This window comes from Dasypus novemcinctus, chromosome 1 (genome assembly GCF_030445035.2).
Source record: "Dasypus novemcinctus isolate mDasNov1 chromosome 1, mDasNov1.1.hap2, whole genome shotgun sequence".
Classification (NCBI taxonomy): Eukaryota; Metazoa; Chordata; class Mammalia; order Cingulata; family Dasypodidae; genus Dasypus; species Dasypus novemcinctus.
In genome coordinates, this window is record NC_080673.1 from 196,322,320 (window position 1) to 196,339,031 (window position 16,712).

The 16,712-nt window shown below is 37.6% G+C and overlaps 1 protein-coding gene across 1 annotated transcript in view; it reads left to right on the top strand.

Moving 5' to 3' along the window:
- The window catches only part of RAB28 (RAB28, member RAS oncogene family), a 135,137-nt gene extending 121,345 nt beyond the window's left edge, over positions 1-13,792 (top strand). Inside the window, exons 6-7 of the mRNA XM_058300945.2 lie at positions 705-782; positions 12,848-13,792. Of these exons, the coding sequence (XP_058156928.1) occupies positions 705-782; positions 12,848-12,940 (171 nt within the window). The 3' untranslated portion in view covers positions 12,941-13,792. The remainder of the gene's footprint in view (positions 1-704; positions 783-12,847) is intronic.
- The last annotated feature ends 2,920 nt before the right edge of the window (positions 13,793-16,712 follow it).

Below are 16,712 nucleotides of genomic sequence, written 5' to 3' on the forward strand. Positions count from 1 at the left end.
TAAGATAACATGAGAAGAATAGGGATAAAAATATGGTAGTACACTTAGGAGGCAAAGGCAAGTTTTATATACTGTAGGAAATCTCTGTATTGGAGCTTGAGGAATCATTGTTGATCCAGCATAAATTACATATTTATGGAAGACTGTTTAAAGAAAACAGATTTTGTTTAACTATAATGGAATATACTTTACTCAGAGCTGATAATATGCAGTAAAAGAGTAGTAAATTATTTTGCTCAAGAGATATGGAGAATTCGTTGAAATTGATGAGAATCACAAAGGTTATTAAAGGGTTATAAAGTAAGATCTCTTAATATAGGCTAAAGCCAGATAATAAGACCAAAATAGAATTGGCAATGAAAAATGAGGATAGTAAAGTATAGACTAATTTATTTTTATTTTCTTCAGGACTTATAGTTGTTTGTTATGCTAGTAGGATTTTCTTAAAAAAATTTGATAGTTGTAATTTATTGTCTTAGGTAAATCTTTTTAAAATGTATGTTTTTATTGATAAATGTAGAAGTTTAGACCAATTTAATGGATTACATGGATTTTCAAATTCTGATTTAGCCATTTTTTAAAAATGCTACATTTAAAATATTGCTGTATTTACCAAATAAAGCTATTAAATAAAAGTTCAAGTTATTTGAAGGTAACTTTAGGTAATCCTATTTTAAATCATTTAAACCTATTTTGTTATGTAGGTTTTCCTGTGTTTTCAGAAAGTTGCTGCTGAAATTCTTGGAATCAAATTAAACAAAGCAGAAATAGAACAGTCACAGGTGATTATCTTGAACTTTATATTTAAAAAATGGATTTTTTATGATATATTAAATTTTACCCATGAATCCTTAGAAATAGATGTGTGCATGAATCAATGTTTATTGCGGAAGATGGAGAATATGATCTTTATACCAAATTATGTGTTGCTTAAAGTTTCATTTTGTCACTTTTATTGGGAAAAAAAGATTAATAAAAATTTTTATCAATGACTAAACAGTGGGTTAAGGTGCCTCCTATATTGTTTTGTATTTACTTATGCAAGTTCTTCCAGAATTACTGTACAATACATATTCTTTTTATAGTTCATACAAAATCACAACTATTCATCAAACTTTCATCTTAATTAGTTGCAGTTTATTCCATTTGGCATCTCTGTGTTTGCTTTGATGAAACATTCTTGATTTATTCTCTTTTTAAAAAGTCTTTTATCTGCTCATCTCTAAAACATTCTCCACTCTAAGGATATTAGTTCTTGATGTTCTTTTATTATTAGTTTAAAAATGTCATTAATTATTAAGGAATTTGGATTTTTTCACTATTTCTAGAAAATTCTGTATCATTAGTATAGTTTCAAATGTATTCCTACCTTTGATATCAGGATTACGACATAATGCTGGGCTTAGTTTATAAATATGTATATGCCATGAAAGAAAAGTCGTTTCTTTTTTTTAAGATTTTTATTTTATTTATTTATTTATCCCCCAGTCCTTTGCTGCTTGTGCTCACTGTCTGCTCTCTATGTCCATTTGCTGTGCAGTTTTCTTTGTCTGCTTGTCTTTTTTATTGGGTCATCTTACTGTACCAGCTCTCCAGGACACAGGTCAACAGCTTTCCGTGGGCGTGGGCATGGGCTGTCAGCTCTCTGTGATGTGGACCAGCTTGCCTTCACCCAGAGCCTCTCATATGGTAGATGGGAGCCCAGTCACTTGACCCACATCTTCTTCCCAGGATGATGAGTTTTTTACAGCTCTTTTACTTTATTAATAAAGTATGAATTTCTTTTCAAAACCAGAACACTTTATAAAAGGGTAATGTTGTTCACTTAAGTTGATAGTAATATTCATTATAAAACAGTACAGTACTAAGGAACCTAAGGGTAAACTTTAAACCAAGAGTCATAAAATGAAATAGAATTCATCAAGGAATGGTCTTAGGTCCATATTAAATGAATCATAGTTTTCAACTGATTTGTGTAGTTTACATAATTCTTTGTTTTTTTTCCTCCCTCAAAATATAGTGCATCAGTGCTCTTAGATCAAGAAATAAACATGAACACCAGCAGTCAAGCATTTAAAAATACCGCTATAATAGCTTACCATTTCAACATGTTTGGTAGAAAGATCAGAGGAAGAGCCCATAGTTTAAAATTATGCTTCAGCAGTCGTTTAGTTAGAAGCAACAATGAATGGCATTTCCCTTCAATTTCCTCCATTTTCCCTTCTTCCATGCAACTAAAAATGTATAATTATCTTTTCCAACCCTTAAATTTCTATTAATTCTTTTAGAGTTTGTTCTATGTCTTATTCTCATGATCCCACCTTGTGCATGTGTGCCTTAAAGCAATTAGAGCAAATATCAATTGAAAATTATTATGCTGATATGTATGTTTCCAGGACTTGATAAAAATATTTGGAACTCTGGAAGTTTGCTACTTTTAATTCTCATCATTCAAAAGACATTTGTTTCAGAACTTACTTTGGCCAGTCACAGTGCTAAGGTTTTTTTTTTTTTTGTGCCATGTAAATTGTTCCTGGACACATGAAAGTAGTTACTTAGTTTTGGCCTAAGTGAATATAAGAATGAGAAATCACAGTGATTTGCTTGAGGTGGCTGTTAAAGCATGGCAGAGATCACACAGACCTGGGAGGACCACAGAAATCAAGTAATTCCTAAAAGCTTCTCTTTCTAAAAGGTTTGCCTCAGATTAATTGGGAGTCCAGATTATTACATAACAATTTATTGACCATGTATTATATACTCATTATAGTAGTGGACCTAAAGAGTTTAAGATGGCCCCTGTCTTCAGTGAAGAAATGTCATATATTTTGTGTTAGGTATTGTGTTATCTCATTTAATCCTCATAACAGCTCTGTGGTATAGGTGGCATGACATTTCATAGACAGGAAAATTGAGCCTGAAGTGAGGAGGTTGAGTTAGTTGCTCATGAGCCCTTGATTAGGTGGTGGTGGAGCCAGGGTTTGAACCCAGGTCCAATTGGGTTTAGTGATCTAATTCTGCTATACTGAGGAAAGGTTTACTGGGCTGTCTGGAGTGGGGGAAAAAGAGAATGGTTGAGAAAGAAGCTGATGTGAGCAGTATACCTGTGTAGGATCAAATAAGTTAGATTTTATAAACAGAAGAGAAATTTGGTTAAAATAATCATTGTTGTCAGTGTAAAGAGAGGTTGAGAACAGATTCTGAGTTTTGTGAATGCCAAGTTGATGAATTTTATCTAACATAAACAGGAAATCATTTTTTTTTTATTAATTTTTTTATTTTTTATTGACTTTGTAATAATATTACATTAAAAATATATATGTGAGGTCCCATTCAACCCCACCCCCCCTCTCCCCCCCCCCAACAACACTCGTTCCCATCATCATGACACATCCATTGGATTTGGTAAGTACATCTTTGGGCACCTCTGCACCTCATATACATTGGTTCACATCATGGCCCATACTCTCCTCTATTCCATCATGTAGGCCCTGTGAGGATTTACAATGTCCGGTGATTACCTCTGAAGCACCATCCAGGGCAGCTCCATGTCCCGAAGACGCCTCCACCTCTCATCTCTTCCTGCCTTTCCCCATACCCTTTGTCCATTATGTCCACTTTTCCCAATCCAATGCCACCTCTTCTATGTGGACACTGGATTGGTTGTGTCCATTGCACCTCTATGTCAAGAGGAGGCTCAGATTCCACCTGGATGCTGGATGCAATCCTCCCATTTTCAGTTGTAATCACTCTAGGCTCCATGGTGTGGTGGTTGTCCTTCTTCACCTCCATCTTAGCTGAGTGTGGTAAGTCCAATGTCCAATAAATCAGATTGTAGGTGCTGGAGTCTGTTGAGGCTCAGGATCTGGCTATCACATTGTCAGTCCAGAGATTCAAATCCCCTAAATATATCTTAAACCCCAACATTAACTGCACCTCCAGCACATTAGCATGAAAGTCTTATGAAGGGAGATCCCATCTGAGTCCAGATTCATCACACATAAACACCATTTCCAAAGAGGGGCCATCTGCCCTGGTAGTTAACCCCATCGGCCATGACCATAACTCCCATGGGTCTCTTTAGCCCTCAAAGGAACCAATATCTGGGGGTTGTATCTGCTTTATCTGTCTCTCTGACTCTGCTCAGTTGTGCATGAGGGCAAACCTTCTGCCAGCCTCCAGACTCTTTTTTAGAAACTCGTAGCCATATAAACTCATTTCTCCTTTCCATTTCCCCCTTACTTTAGGTCAAACAGCATTTTAAAGTCATGGTATTTTATGTAGACATGGATATTCTGCTGATCCGCATTGAACCTTAACAGGAAATCATTTTTAAGCAGGGGAATAAATGAAGGCAATTTCTGGGACTGGGATTTTCCTTGTGTGACTGGATGGGAAGGAGATGGAGGCAAGGAGACTAGGTTACTGCTATCTTGTGATAAGGACCAGAATCAGGGTGAAAATGAAAGGATGGATATGAGACTTTCAAAGAAGAATCACAGGGGCTTGTGGGATGATTGAATAAGAGAGAGAAGAAGTCCAAGATAATCCTGAGGTTCCTTGCCTAGAGGAAGGGAGAAAGGGGAACCTCAGTGAATGGTGGGTTCTCTGGAGTAATCCCTGAACCTGAGCACCAACAGCACAGCTCAGCGGAGGTAGAGTTCTTTCTCAGAGTAGCCTGCCTGTGGAAAACCAGCATACTTTCTCTCTAGAGGGACAAAATTTCAGGGAGGCTTTATTAATATTCTTAGCTCCCTTTCAATTGAAAGCAACAAATTTATTCATTTGACTTTAGAGATGGACTTAACACCCAAGCATGCTTTAGCTAAAGAGCTTTTAGATAACTACTGGGTTAACTACACAGCTCTCTCTACCCTGCATATTCCACTTTATTAGTACACCCATCTCACTTATTATGCTCAGAGATTTAATTCTACCTTCAGTTTGTTGGTGGAGTTTACATTTATCTCAGTCATTTGAAGATGGATCCAGGTAACCAGGGCCCAGATTTATTATTTTGTCAGAATTCTTTGTGACAGGAAGCCTCAATATTCTTTCCTGAACCTGATGAATTTGGTGCCCTTGCCAATTATTAATTTAACAGTTGATACTTTTCCATGGGAAAATTTTTGAAAATTCATTTAAAGGACAAGAAAGTTCAGATAATATGTATACTGCCTGTTCTCTCTCTCTCTCTCTCTCTCTTTCTCTGTGTTTAATACATTTTGAAAGATTCCTGAGGGGTTTGGAGGTAATGTTTGTAAATACTTTGTATCATTTTATAAAGGAGTTAAATGGCAGGCTCACTTGTCATATGGAAATTGATGCCAAAGTAATTTAATTTTTGACATGAATAATTATATGATTTTGGTCTTGGTTCTATTAACTGATTAATTAAAGAGAATCTGCTATTTTAGTTTTAACAAAAATTCCTGCTATTTGGGTGTCATATAAGATGAGTTAGCAACAACTTTTGCAAGCTTTGCAAGGAAGAGGAAGGGAAGGGGGGGAGAGGAAAGAAAGTGAATGCAGTTTACTAATATAGTAAACATTTGTTGAGGGTCTACTTTATGCCAGGGATCACAGTAGAATCTGGGGATATAGAGAATAAGATTAAGTTCTTGTCCTCAAGGAGCTCGCAGAATAACTAGGGCAGACATATTTAAGCAGTTTTTACAGTATCCCAATTTAATTAAGAGTTTCATTTGCATCATTTATCTAGTCTCCCTCTTTCTCCCAGCTATTTCCCTCTAAAACAGTATAAAATATGGGGCTAGTTTTTAAGTATTCTGATTTCCCAGATTGTGCAGATTTTTTTTTGTTTGTTTGTAAGGTAGTCAAACCTTTAAGGGGAAAATAAATTTAAACTGCTATGGTCAGTCCAGCATTCAATCCTTTAATAAGGCATTGGATAATCTAGGAAGAAAATGCAGTCCTCTGTCTTGTTTCTTTAAGTCTGAATCATAGCAAAGATGTTTTGCCATATGTATCAGTCAGCCAAAGGGGTGCTGATTCAAAATACCTTCTGTTGGCATTTATAAGGGGTATTTATTTGGGGTAGACGCTTACTGTCACAAGACCATAAAACATAAGTTTCTTCCCCCGCTGAAGTCTGTTGCCATGTGCTGGAGCAAGGTGGCTGCTGGCCTCTGCAAGGGTTCAGCCTTCCTGTTCCTCTTAAGGCTCTGTGGTCCCAGCTTCTTCCAGTCTCAGCTACACGCTGGCATAGGGCTTTGTCTTTCTCCCTGGGGTTTGATTCTTTCCAGGCTCAGCTGCTCTGGTCTCTCCACAAGGTCAACTGTAGACTATCAGGTACTCTCTCTTCCGGGGTGGAGCTGTCTCTATTCCTCTGCATTCTTCTCCTGAGTATTTATTTCCCGAGGCTCCAAAATAAAAAACTCCAACGCTCTCCTCTTTCATGTTGTTTTCTTTTTTTTTCCTCCTATTCTTTTATCTTTTTTTCCACTTTTTTTATTAAAGTTAATAGATCACAAAGAATGTCACATTAAAAAACATAAAGAAACATAAAAAACATAAGAGGTTCCCATATACCCCACTCCCCACCCCCCACCTCACCATTTTTGTAAATTGTATTTTTTTGAAGATATATAAATCACACAAAAAATGTTACATTAAAAAATATGAGAGGTTCCCATATACTCCCTACCCCCTTACCCCACTCCTCCCACACCAACAACCTCCTCCATCATTGTGGCACACTCATCATCACACTTGGTGAACACCTTTTGGAATACCGCTGCACCACATAGATAACAGTTTACCCTGTAGTTCACACTCTCCTCCAGTACATTCAGTGGGTTATGGCAGAATATATAAAGTCTAGCATCTGACCCTGCAATATCATTTAGGACAACTCAAAGTCCCAAAAATGCCCCTGCATCACATCTCCTCTTCCCTCTCCCTGCCCCCAGCAACTACTGTGGCCACTTTCTCCACCTCAGTGCTACACTTTCTTCCATTACTAGTCACAATTGCTCTATAGTAGAATACCAGTAAGTCCACTCTAGTCCACATTTTATTCCTCCATTCTGTGGACTCTGGGATGGTGATGTCCTCTCCACCTCTAGATCAAGAGGGGCTTAGATTCCACATGGATGATGGATGCAATTCCTCTGCTTGCAGGTGTTGACACACTTTTTTTTTTTAAGATTTATTTTTATTTATTTATTTCTCTCCCCTTCCCCCCCCCCCCCGCCCTGGTTGTCTGTTCTCTGTGTCTATTTGCTGCGTGTTCTTCTTTGTCTGCTTCTGTTGTTGTCAGCGGCATGGGAATCTGTTTCTTTTTGTTGTGTCATCTTGTGTCAGTTCTCTGTGTGGGTGACACCATTCTTAGGCAGGCTGCACTTTCTTTTGTGCTGGGCGGCTCTCCTTACGGGGCGCACTCCTTGCGTGTGGGGCTCCCTTACGCGGGGGACACCCCTACGTGAGGGACAACCTTAAGTGGCAGGGCACTCCTTGCGTGCATTGGCACTACATGTGGGCCAGCTCCACATAGGTCAAGGAGGCCCGGGGTTTGAACCACGGACCACCCATGTGGTAGACAGACGCCCTAACCACTGGGCCAAGTCTGCTTCCCTGGTGGCACTCTTGATTCCCTGGTGTGGTGGTTGACCATCTTCACCTCCCTGTTAGCTGACCTGGGTAAGACCTACTCCATATTGTTTTCTCTGTGAGTGGGCAGGGACTCAATGTCCTATTAATGTGACCAAATCAAAGCCCTAATTTTTATTTAATCAGGTAAAAGTGAAACCTCTAAACTTAATAGCAATCTAATACTCCCAGAGGAACAGATCAGTTTACAAACACAATCCAGTGTCTATTTTTTGAATTCATAAACAATACCAAACTGCTACACCATATATCCTTGATGTTAAGAGTTCTTAATTTATTTTTAAGCCTTGAAATTTTCATTTACCTGTTAATAACCTATAAATTTCAGTTTGGTTTGAACTAGATAAGCAAGAAGTTTCTTAAGAACAAAAGTTCTCTCAAGCCTGAGACAATAAACTTATTAAAAAATATATCCCTTGTTGTTCCTTCAGAATATTTTTCATTCTGTATATGAAAGTGCCTAGCATAGGACCTACCATGTAGTAGGCATGTGCAAGATTTTAGTTGGGTCTTAATTAGCACATAATTGTACAACACATTTAACCCCTGATCCTTGGGGTCCTCTTAGCCTTATCTGAATATGGACCTTCCTTAAGGAACTCTTGAGGAACTTAGTTGTCCTTTTCTAGATGATAATCTTTTTATAATTTTTTCTAATATGTTTACAAAGACTGCCCTGGGAGTCCTTTATTACTTCAAATACCAGTTGTCTTCCTTGCTGAACATATCTACTCACTTTTTATATACTACTCTAACCCTTATGTATTGAACATTGCTTAATGGATTTCCATATCATATCCCATTTTGTCTTTTTCCTACTCATCACTTAAATTTGTTTTTCATAATTTCAAAACTAGATGGTACTTTAGAAATCATAATAAACCTTTTATAGATTAAGAGATTGTGAAAATCAAGGAAGTGAAATAACTTGCCCAAAGTTATGAATATTACTGTCTCACTTTTAAGAAAGAAGGAAAGTAGCTTTTTAAGGTCCTTATATGTGCTGTGTCCATGCTTTAAATGGTAATCGATAATCTTGAAGTACTTTGAATGTATACCAATCATAATATTCTTTAATAGTTTACATACCTGTTTACCTTGCTAGAATCATATGCATCACAAAAACAGTTCATACATTATTTATATAAATGTCTCCCATACCTAGAATAATATTTGCTTTGAATGAATGATAGTTACGAGTGTTATAGCCTTCAAAGTGTGTTTATCCATATACTGGGCATGACAAACTATGGATTTTGCAGGGGTAAATATGTTACTAGTATCTGGATTAAGGCACAATTGGCCCAAGTTATCTTTAGTGTCTTGCCAAGAGTCTATCCATACTCTTATACCTCTTTACCCAAACTCTCGGTTGCTTGCTTACCCTCTGCATACCTTCCATTTCCAGTACCCACTTCCATTTCCAGTACCCACTTATAAATGCTCTTTGACAAATAAGGGTTAAGTCAGTGTTCAACCACTCCTTTCCTCTTAGGGCCACTACTTTATTTTCACTCCATTGACTAATAGAGAATAATTGCATGTGCTTTTTGGCTCCAAAAATAAAAGTTGGTATTTTGTAGGTAACATTTTCTCTGAAAACATCAATAAATTTGCTCATAAACAAGCCAACTACTGTGAAACCACCTACCATGAAGTTTATGGCACGGAAATTTTGCTTCTTTGCTTATAGAAAGTAAAGTGTGGAATTTGCAGAGCCTCGGTTATAGCTTCCAGTTCAGGAACATTGTACAAAGCATTATGTCCAACAGTCAGGATTCCCAAGAAAGATGTTGCATTGTTAGTTCTTTACTAATTTCAGAAAATTAATGATGAAAATCCCAGCCATTTATGTTAATCAGTTCTTTGGTCAAAATGTCTTATCTCCAGGCCAGTAACCTGGTTGTGTTTATAGTATAGGGTTTAAACCAACATTTGGGGGGATTAATGAGTTGCTTACTGATTATGAAAATCCCTTCTCTTTATTGTAACCTGTAGTTTGGCATGAAACAATTAGGTTTGGGAGGTCAGATAATAGTGTTCTATGTTTCACTGACATACTCCCCTCATACCTCATTTGACTGTTGATAATGCTTCTGTTGATAGCATCAGGCTGAGTGCCTAGTAAATCATGAGTCTTGTCCAAAAGTTAATACTGCTTGCTAGAGAACATAAGCAGAGCCCATCCAAGGGTAAGACATTCCTATACTTTAGTGTCCTGTTCATTTACTATCAAATGTTGATTGAGTCTTTGTTTAAAGATGTCAACATAAACAGCAGCCTGTTTTGCTAAATGTGTTAAATAAATTAATGGATGCCATTTAGAAGGGTTTTCTGAAATAAGATATTTGAAATCATATGGAAAGGTGAGGATTGTATCAAGTCTAAAAAATGTGGGAGCATGTTATCTCTATCAAACATTTGTCATATGTGGTATCTTCATCTATGGGTCATAGCAATAAAACATAACAAAGTAGTTTTGATTCTTTAGCAAAAATTTTCTTAGATATTTGAAAGCAAAAGCTGTTGTACTTGAATTTTGTATTTAATGATTTATTTAAAATTTACAGACAAATGCATTTTGACCTTGTTTATTTCTGTATGGAATTTGGAAGTGTGGAGGTTAAGGTTGAGAGGGATGGGGGAATGTGCATCAAAAGAAAGTTTTTGACAAGTATTAAATATTATTAAATTAAAAAATTATAAATGGCTTATGACTTTTTCTGATTTCTGCATCTCCCCACCTCAAAAAATAATAATTACTCCTTCCTCTGCCTTCCCATAGCATAAGTCCTCCAGTAAAGCACTTACCTTGTATGACAGTTACATGTCTTGTGCATGCATTTCTCTCCCCTTTAGGTCCAGACTAACTTGAGAGTAAATCCTGTGTGATTCATACATGCATCCCCAGTGTAGAGTGACGGGCACATTGTAGATCCGTAGTAATGTTTGTTGAAGGAAATGAAATTAATACTTTCATTGCACTCTAGTGTAGAAAAGTCCCATATTTCTTCATAGTCCTCTGAAATATTATGAATTACATATGTTATTTATATTGTGGTATCAAAAGTAGAACTCAATTTATCTGAGAGGTTCAGTGTATATATTTATTTCAGCAGTTGAATAGGATTGTAAAAAATAATATTTCTTGGGTCTTTGCTCCTTTTCTTCTGTATGCAAACATTGTTTCCTTTTATTTTTGTAATGTTTAAATTTAGGTGTTAATTTTCTTTTCCTACTGTGGTGTTTCCTTCTGTTTTCAGTTATTGAACATATTTTCCATTTTGTCTTTTTTTAAATTCTTCATCTTGTTTATGTTATTCGGAATTGACAGCATATTGTCAGGGCAGAAATAGTGAAGTATCCGGAAGAAGATTATCGACATACCAGCTCTGCTCAGAGTAGAATCTGTTCAGTACAGTAGTGCAGGTATTAATAGATATGTTTTTGCAATTTGGGTGGGGGGAGGGAGGAACTAGTAAATGTTATCTTGTTCTTTATTCCTTATGAACAGAAAAACCCAGGTGATTATTGTACATACTTGGGAGTTAATATTGCACAAATATTGTTTTAGAACTTTGAAAAACCAATTCTTGGCCAGGAGACTTAAGAGCTAAGAAATTAAGGAACAAGTTAAAATAGCATTTTAGTTACTTTCAAATGTATTTATCTTTATGGCTGTGTTTATTACACCTGCTGTGAAGTAGAGAATTGAGGCAGTTATTTCATTATTTATTCCTTACTGTTTTTCCTGAATAGCCTGGTAATTGAAAGAATATTTTAAAAATTGTCCTTGAACTGTCTTCTTTGTCTGATTGTGTATGCAGACTTAGTAAGAGTTAAAAACAATGACTTATTTTATTTTAAATTATTAGTTTGAGATGAATATTAGGGCATAATATTAAGGCTAAATTAACCTTAAAGTTATTCCTTGAAGTGTGGATTAGAGGAAAAGGGAAAAACTTAAAAGGTCTTTGGGTTAAATTATATTAAAAACATGAATAGTAGGTATTTTAAAAATTTCTTGTTATACCATGTTTTGTTAGAGTTGTTATTCATAGCTCAATAGTCAGCTATTCCAGAGTAGGTTATGTATGTGGGAGGAAAATTGAGTTGCTCAACACATTTCTGCTTTATATGTAAGTCCTCTTTAATACTTATACCTCTTCTCACTAACTTATAAACTGCTGTGAATGTTCTATACCAGGGGTTCTTAACCTTTTTTGTTCCACACACCCTTTTGTCAGTCAGGTGAAAACCACAACCCCTTACTAAGTCCACAATATACTGTGTATTATTTAATAAATATATCACACCTGCACCAACACGCCCCCACAAGAATGTTTTTTTTTTTTTAAGATCTATTTATTTATTTATTTCTCTCCCCTCCCCCGCTACCCCGGTTGTCTGTTCTCTGTGTCTATTTGCTGCATCTTGTTTCTTTGTCCGCCTCTGTTGTCAGTGGCACGGGAATCTGTGTCTCTTTTCTTGTTGAGTCGTCTTGTTGTGTCAGCTCTCCATGTGTGCAGCACCATTCCTGGGCAGGCTGCACTTTCTTTTGCGCTGAGCGGCTCTCCTTATGGGGCGCACTCCTTGTGCGTGGGGCTCCCCTACGTGGGGGACACCCATGCATGGCAGGGCACTCCTTGCTCGCATCAGCACTGCGCATGGGCCAGCTCCACACGGGTCAAGGAGGCCCAGGGTTTGAACCGCAGACCTCCCATGTGGTAGACGAATGCCCTAAGCACTGGGCCAAATCTGCTGCTTGGAATAATGCTTTTTTGAATTTCAGTTCAAGCTCACAGACCCCTTGTTAAGAACCCCTGTTCTAAAAAGTAAGGCTAAGTGTAGTGGTTTATGGAAATATTAAGAAATTATCGCATTTTTTACTTTGAAACCTTGAGACAATGATCTTATCTGTGAATTAAAGTATATATAATTAATTTAAATTCCTTTGCTTTAAATTATGTCCAGCGTTTAAATTTTCATGTTGATTTGCCATTGCTTTCTTAAACAAAAAAAAAATAAAACAAAACAAACCCCCAACTCTACATCAGTTGGTTCTGGTTGATTCTTTTAATATTAGCTCCTGCTTCATTTATGTTGTCTATATTCAGAGAGTTCACAAAAGTTCATAAAATAAAAATATACTTTAAGGAGCTGTTTCTAAATGTTCTGATGTCCAGATAATAACTCTTGTTTTCTTTTATGACAGAGGGTGGTGAAGGCAGATATTGTAAACTACAACCAGGAATCTATGTCAAGAACGGTTAACCCTCCTAGAAGCTCTATGTGTGCAGTTCAGTGAGTGCATTTTTTCCTTTGTATTGATAGTTCTGCCTGCCCTTCACCTCTGGTGGGCCAGAGGATTGTAGGAACTTTATCAGTGACCATCTCTGAGCTCAGTTAACACGTTCCTTCCAACTTGCTTCACTGTTAAGTGTTGCCTCACAGCCTCAGGCAGCTCCTTGGACAGGAAAGAATTCAACTTCAGGACCACACACTTTGAAATCAAATGGAGAAAGAAAGCCCATTCTCTGGAATTAGACTGCTTCATTGAAAAAGAATGATGTTGGTTCTCTTTATGTCCTCACTTTTTCCCCTGATGTAAATTTTTCAACCGTTTATGAAAACTACCTAAGTCTTGATCATCAGCCAGGTATATTACCACAGCACAGTTTGATTTTATTATCTGAACTCATATATGGCAAACTATACTTCAGAGTACAAACATTTAAGCAAGTAATATATTTTTTCTACAGATACTTAAGAAAGCATTCTTTTGCAATTTATTGTGAGTGAAAATACATAAAGCTGTATCTAACTGAAAATGCTTGAAATAAAGCTGTAATAGAAATATTTTTTCATTTTAAAAAAAGGCCCTAAATTGTTTATATTGTAGCTTGTAACTCTGAAGTAGTGAGTATTTGATATTGTATTTTTATTACTGTATCATGGTCATTATGTATTGTGTTATATTCTAGTTAGATGGCTTTATGAATTTTCATAAATGTTCAGCTGATGCTCCACATGGAATTTCTCCTGCAAACTGCATAAAAGTACTCCCAGAATGAGATATGATATATTGTTGGATCATTGTGGATCAGACTGTACCTAATGTTCAGATGTTTTTCTTACACAAATAAATTTATTTAAATTACTTTTTTTTTGGTATTTTCTTTCTACTATCCTCCTTTTAGTTGCAGAAAAACAAAGTATATTTGGATACCAAATTAATGGTCACATGAGGTTTAATACATAGTAGTCACTTATAGTTGTGGGTCATTTTGTTGGACTGATTAAAATGCAGGCTCCTCTGCCTGGCATTTTGGAGACTCTGTATCAGCTGCAGTTTCCCTTTCTACCTTTTCTCATGCCGCGCCCTGCTGTGCTCTTTTTTTTTTCCGTGCTAACAGAGCCAAGGGCGTATTCCTGTTTACTTTGTGATGTTCTGCTCCCCAGTCTTTGTGCCACAGGTCCGTCTGCCTGGAATTCCTCCCCCTCTCTAAAGGTCTGACTCCTGCCAGCCCACCTCTAGGCACAAGAGGGCAGTGCCTTGGTTTATCTTGGTCACAGTTGTGTTTTTTGTGCCTGGCACAGGGGGGTCCTTCATAAGTATTTGTTACACTGAAGCAGGAATGAATGCCACTTGTCCACAAGGCCAGTCCTCGTCTCCAAGGCAGAAAGTCCCACATTACTGCCTCTCAGATGGCCATTGTCCCTCCTGCCTCAAGTTGCAGTTATTTTTGTCCCTCTTTTTTGTTGTTTTCTAAGCTATGAGCTCACTTAGGGGCAGCTCTGGGGCTGTGCTAGCTTCCTGTGCCTCAGAGTGCCCAACAGAGTGCTTTTCTCATAGGAGAGCTGCCACAAGTGTGTGTGGATGTTTTAAACACCTAACTTTAGAGTTGTAAGGAATTTTAGAACACTCGTTTCATATCCTTAAAATAAGGAAACTAAAGTTTGGGGAGAAAAAGTGACTTGACAGAGGTCTTGGACTCCCAGAGCTAGACCCCAGAGATCTTCTGTCCAAAGGCCAAGACAGCACTCTTTCAAACGTGATTTGACATTTAAGAAATCAAGGGAATCAGATTTGCCCTAACGGATAGGGCGTCCACCTACCACATGGGAGGTACAAGGTTCAAACGCAGGGCCTCCTGACCCATGTGGTGAGCTGCCCATGCACAGTGCTGATATGTGCAAGGAGTGTCATGCCACACAGGGGTGTCCCCGTGTAGGGGAGCCCCACACACACGGAGTGCGCCGGAGTAGGGAGAGCCGCCCAGTGCGAAAAAAGTGCAGCCTGCCCAGGAATGGTGTGACATACACAGAGAGCTGATGCAGCAAGATGATGCAACAAAAAGAGACACAGATTTCTGGTGCGGCTGACAAGAATACAGACGGACACAGGCGAACACATAGAAAGCAGACAACGGCGGGGGGGGGGGGGGGGGAGGAGAGAGCAATAAATAAATTTAAAAAAAATAAAAAAATCTAAAACATTGTGAAAGCAAATCCACTGTTCTAATTAGGCAATGGGTCCAACCTCTGCTGTGATTTTGTTACCACTCATTTTATAACAGTCTAGCAGCCCTTTAAGCGCTTCAAGGTGATAGGCCTTCAAGGTGGTTCAGTTTATTCATCCTTTCAAAATATTGCTGACATACATGTCAGTGAGCCTTTAGGAGAATATAAAGTTGACCAAAAGAGAGCTCAACCCTCAACCCTAAAATCTAGCAGGAGAGATGTTTGTTGTTACTGCTTATATTTTAAAGCTATTGTTGATTGACGTCTACTATTAAACTAAACTTGCCCAAAGTTTTACGTGCAATAAGGGGTGAGGCCATGCTCTTTGGTCATTTCATATCTATGTGAAAACTTGACGGTTTTCAAAAGTTTTTTTTTCCCCCAGTACATTTACTCAAGTACTGTAAAGTATGATTCAGTATATGATTGTACAATGTAAGTACCTTCGGAGCCAGAAAGAAATGGTAAAAGGTCTGTGATCAGAACAAAATGCTTTAGTTGTATGTTTATAAAGTTAGAGCACTGAATTAGACTAGATAGGAGAAGAGGGAGAGTATGGCCTATGTAGAATGCTGTCCTGGATGTGTCTAGACACTTGTCGCAATTATTTTATTTTTGTACTAATCTGTGAAAGCAATATCATTGTCCCCATTTTATACATGAGGAAACTAAAGCTCAGAGAGTAAGTGATTACACAAACTCACTGCTAAGTAAGTGGTAGAACCAAAGTCACTCTAAACATTTCTGAGATAGGATGAACTAGGCTGGGTACTGGTTTAACGCTGCCCTCCATTTGTGATGATCACACAACTATTCTCCTTCTTGGGAGTTGAACAGGCATAGGTTTAAGTTCTTTTGAGAAGTGATGGGTGAGTACTAGCCCTTCTACTCTCTCATACTGACCATTTTGACCAGAAGCATGTGTCCAGGAAGCTGGTGGTGGTAAGATTGCCCTCTGATCACTGAGTTGAGGACAGAAATTGCACCCCCGTCTTTGGTCTCATTGGTTTCATGCCTCTCCCAACTAAGCCTGACCAGCGATTGAGAGCCTTTTGGCTCACAGGAAGCAAGCACAGTGAAAATGCAATACAGAACATGGCCAAAGCAGATTTCTGAATTCCATATTACAATTTTCCCCATACTTCGGGTTTTATTTTTGAAACAAAAATGTAGGATTCATGCTTATTTTACTTTGTTACCTCTCCTATCTACAGTTTTTAATTTAAAAAATTACAAGTTTTTCCATCTAGTTTTAGGCATTTTGTCTCCTGAAGATGCATGCTCTAAAGTTTCAAACACCCTGTGGTCACTTCTGCTGCTTATTGAACTTTTGCAAAACACAAAAGTTTTTGGCCAGAACTGGTCATTGGATGTTGCCTTTCATGTGCACCCTCTATTATGTGTGGCAAACCACTCTGGAGTGGTTTTTGGAGTGGCCCAAAGAACTCCTTTATTATTCCAGGAGGAGGTAAGCCAGGGCCCTTTAAAGTTGATCACTGAAACAACGTGATGGAGCATAATAATTTGTGTTTTGTTTAAGCATAATTTTCTGGGTA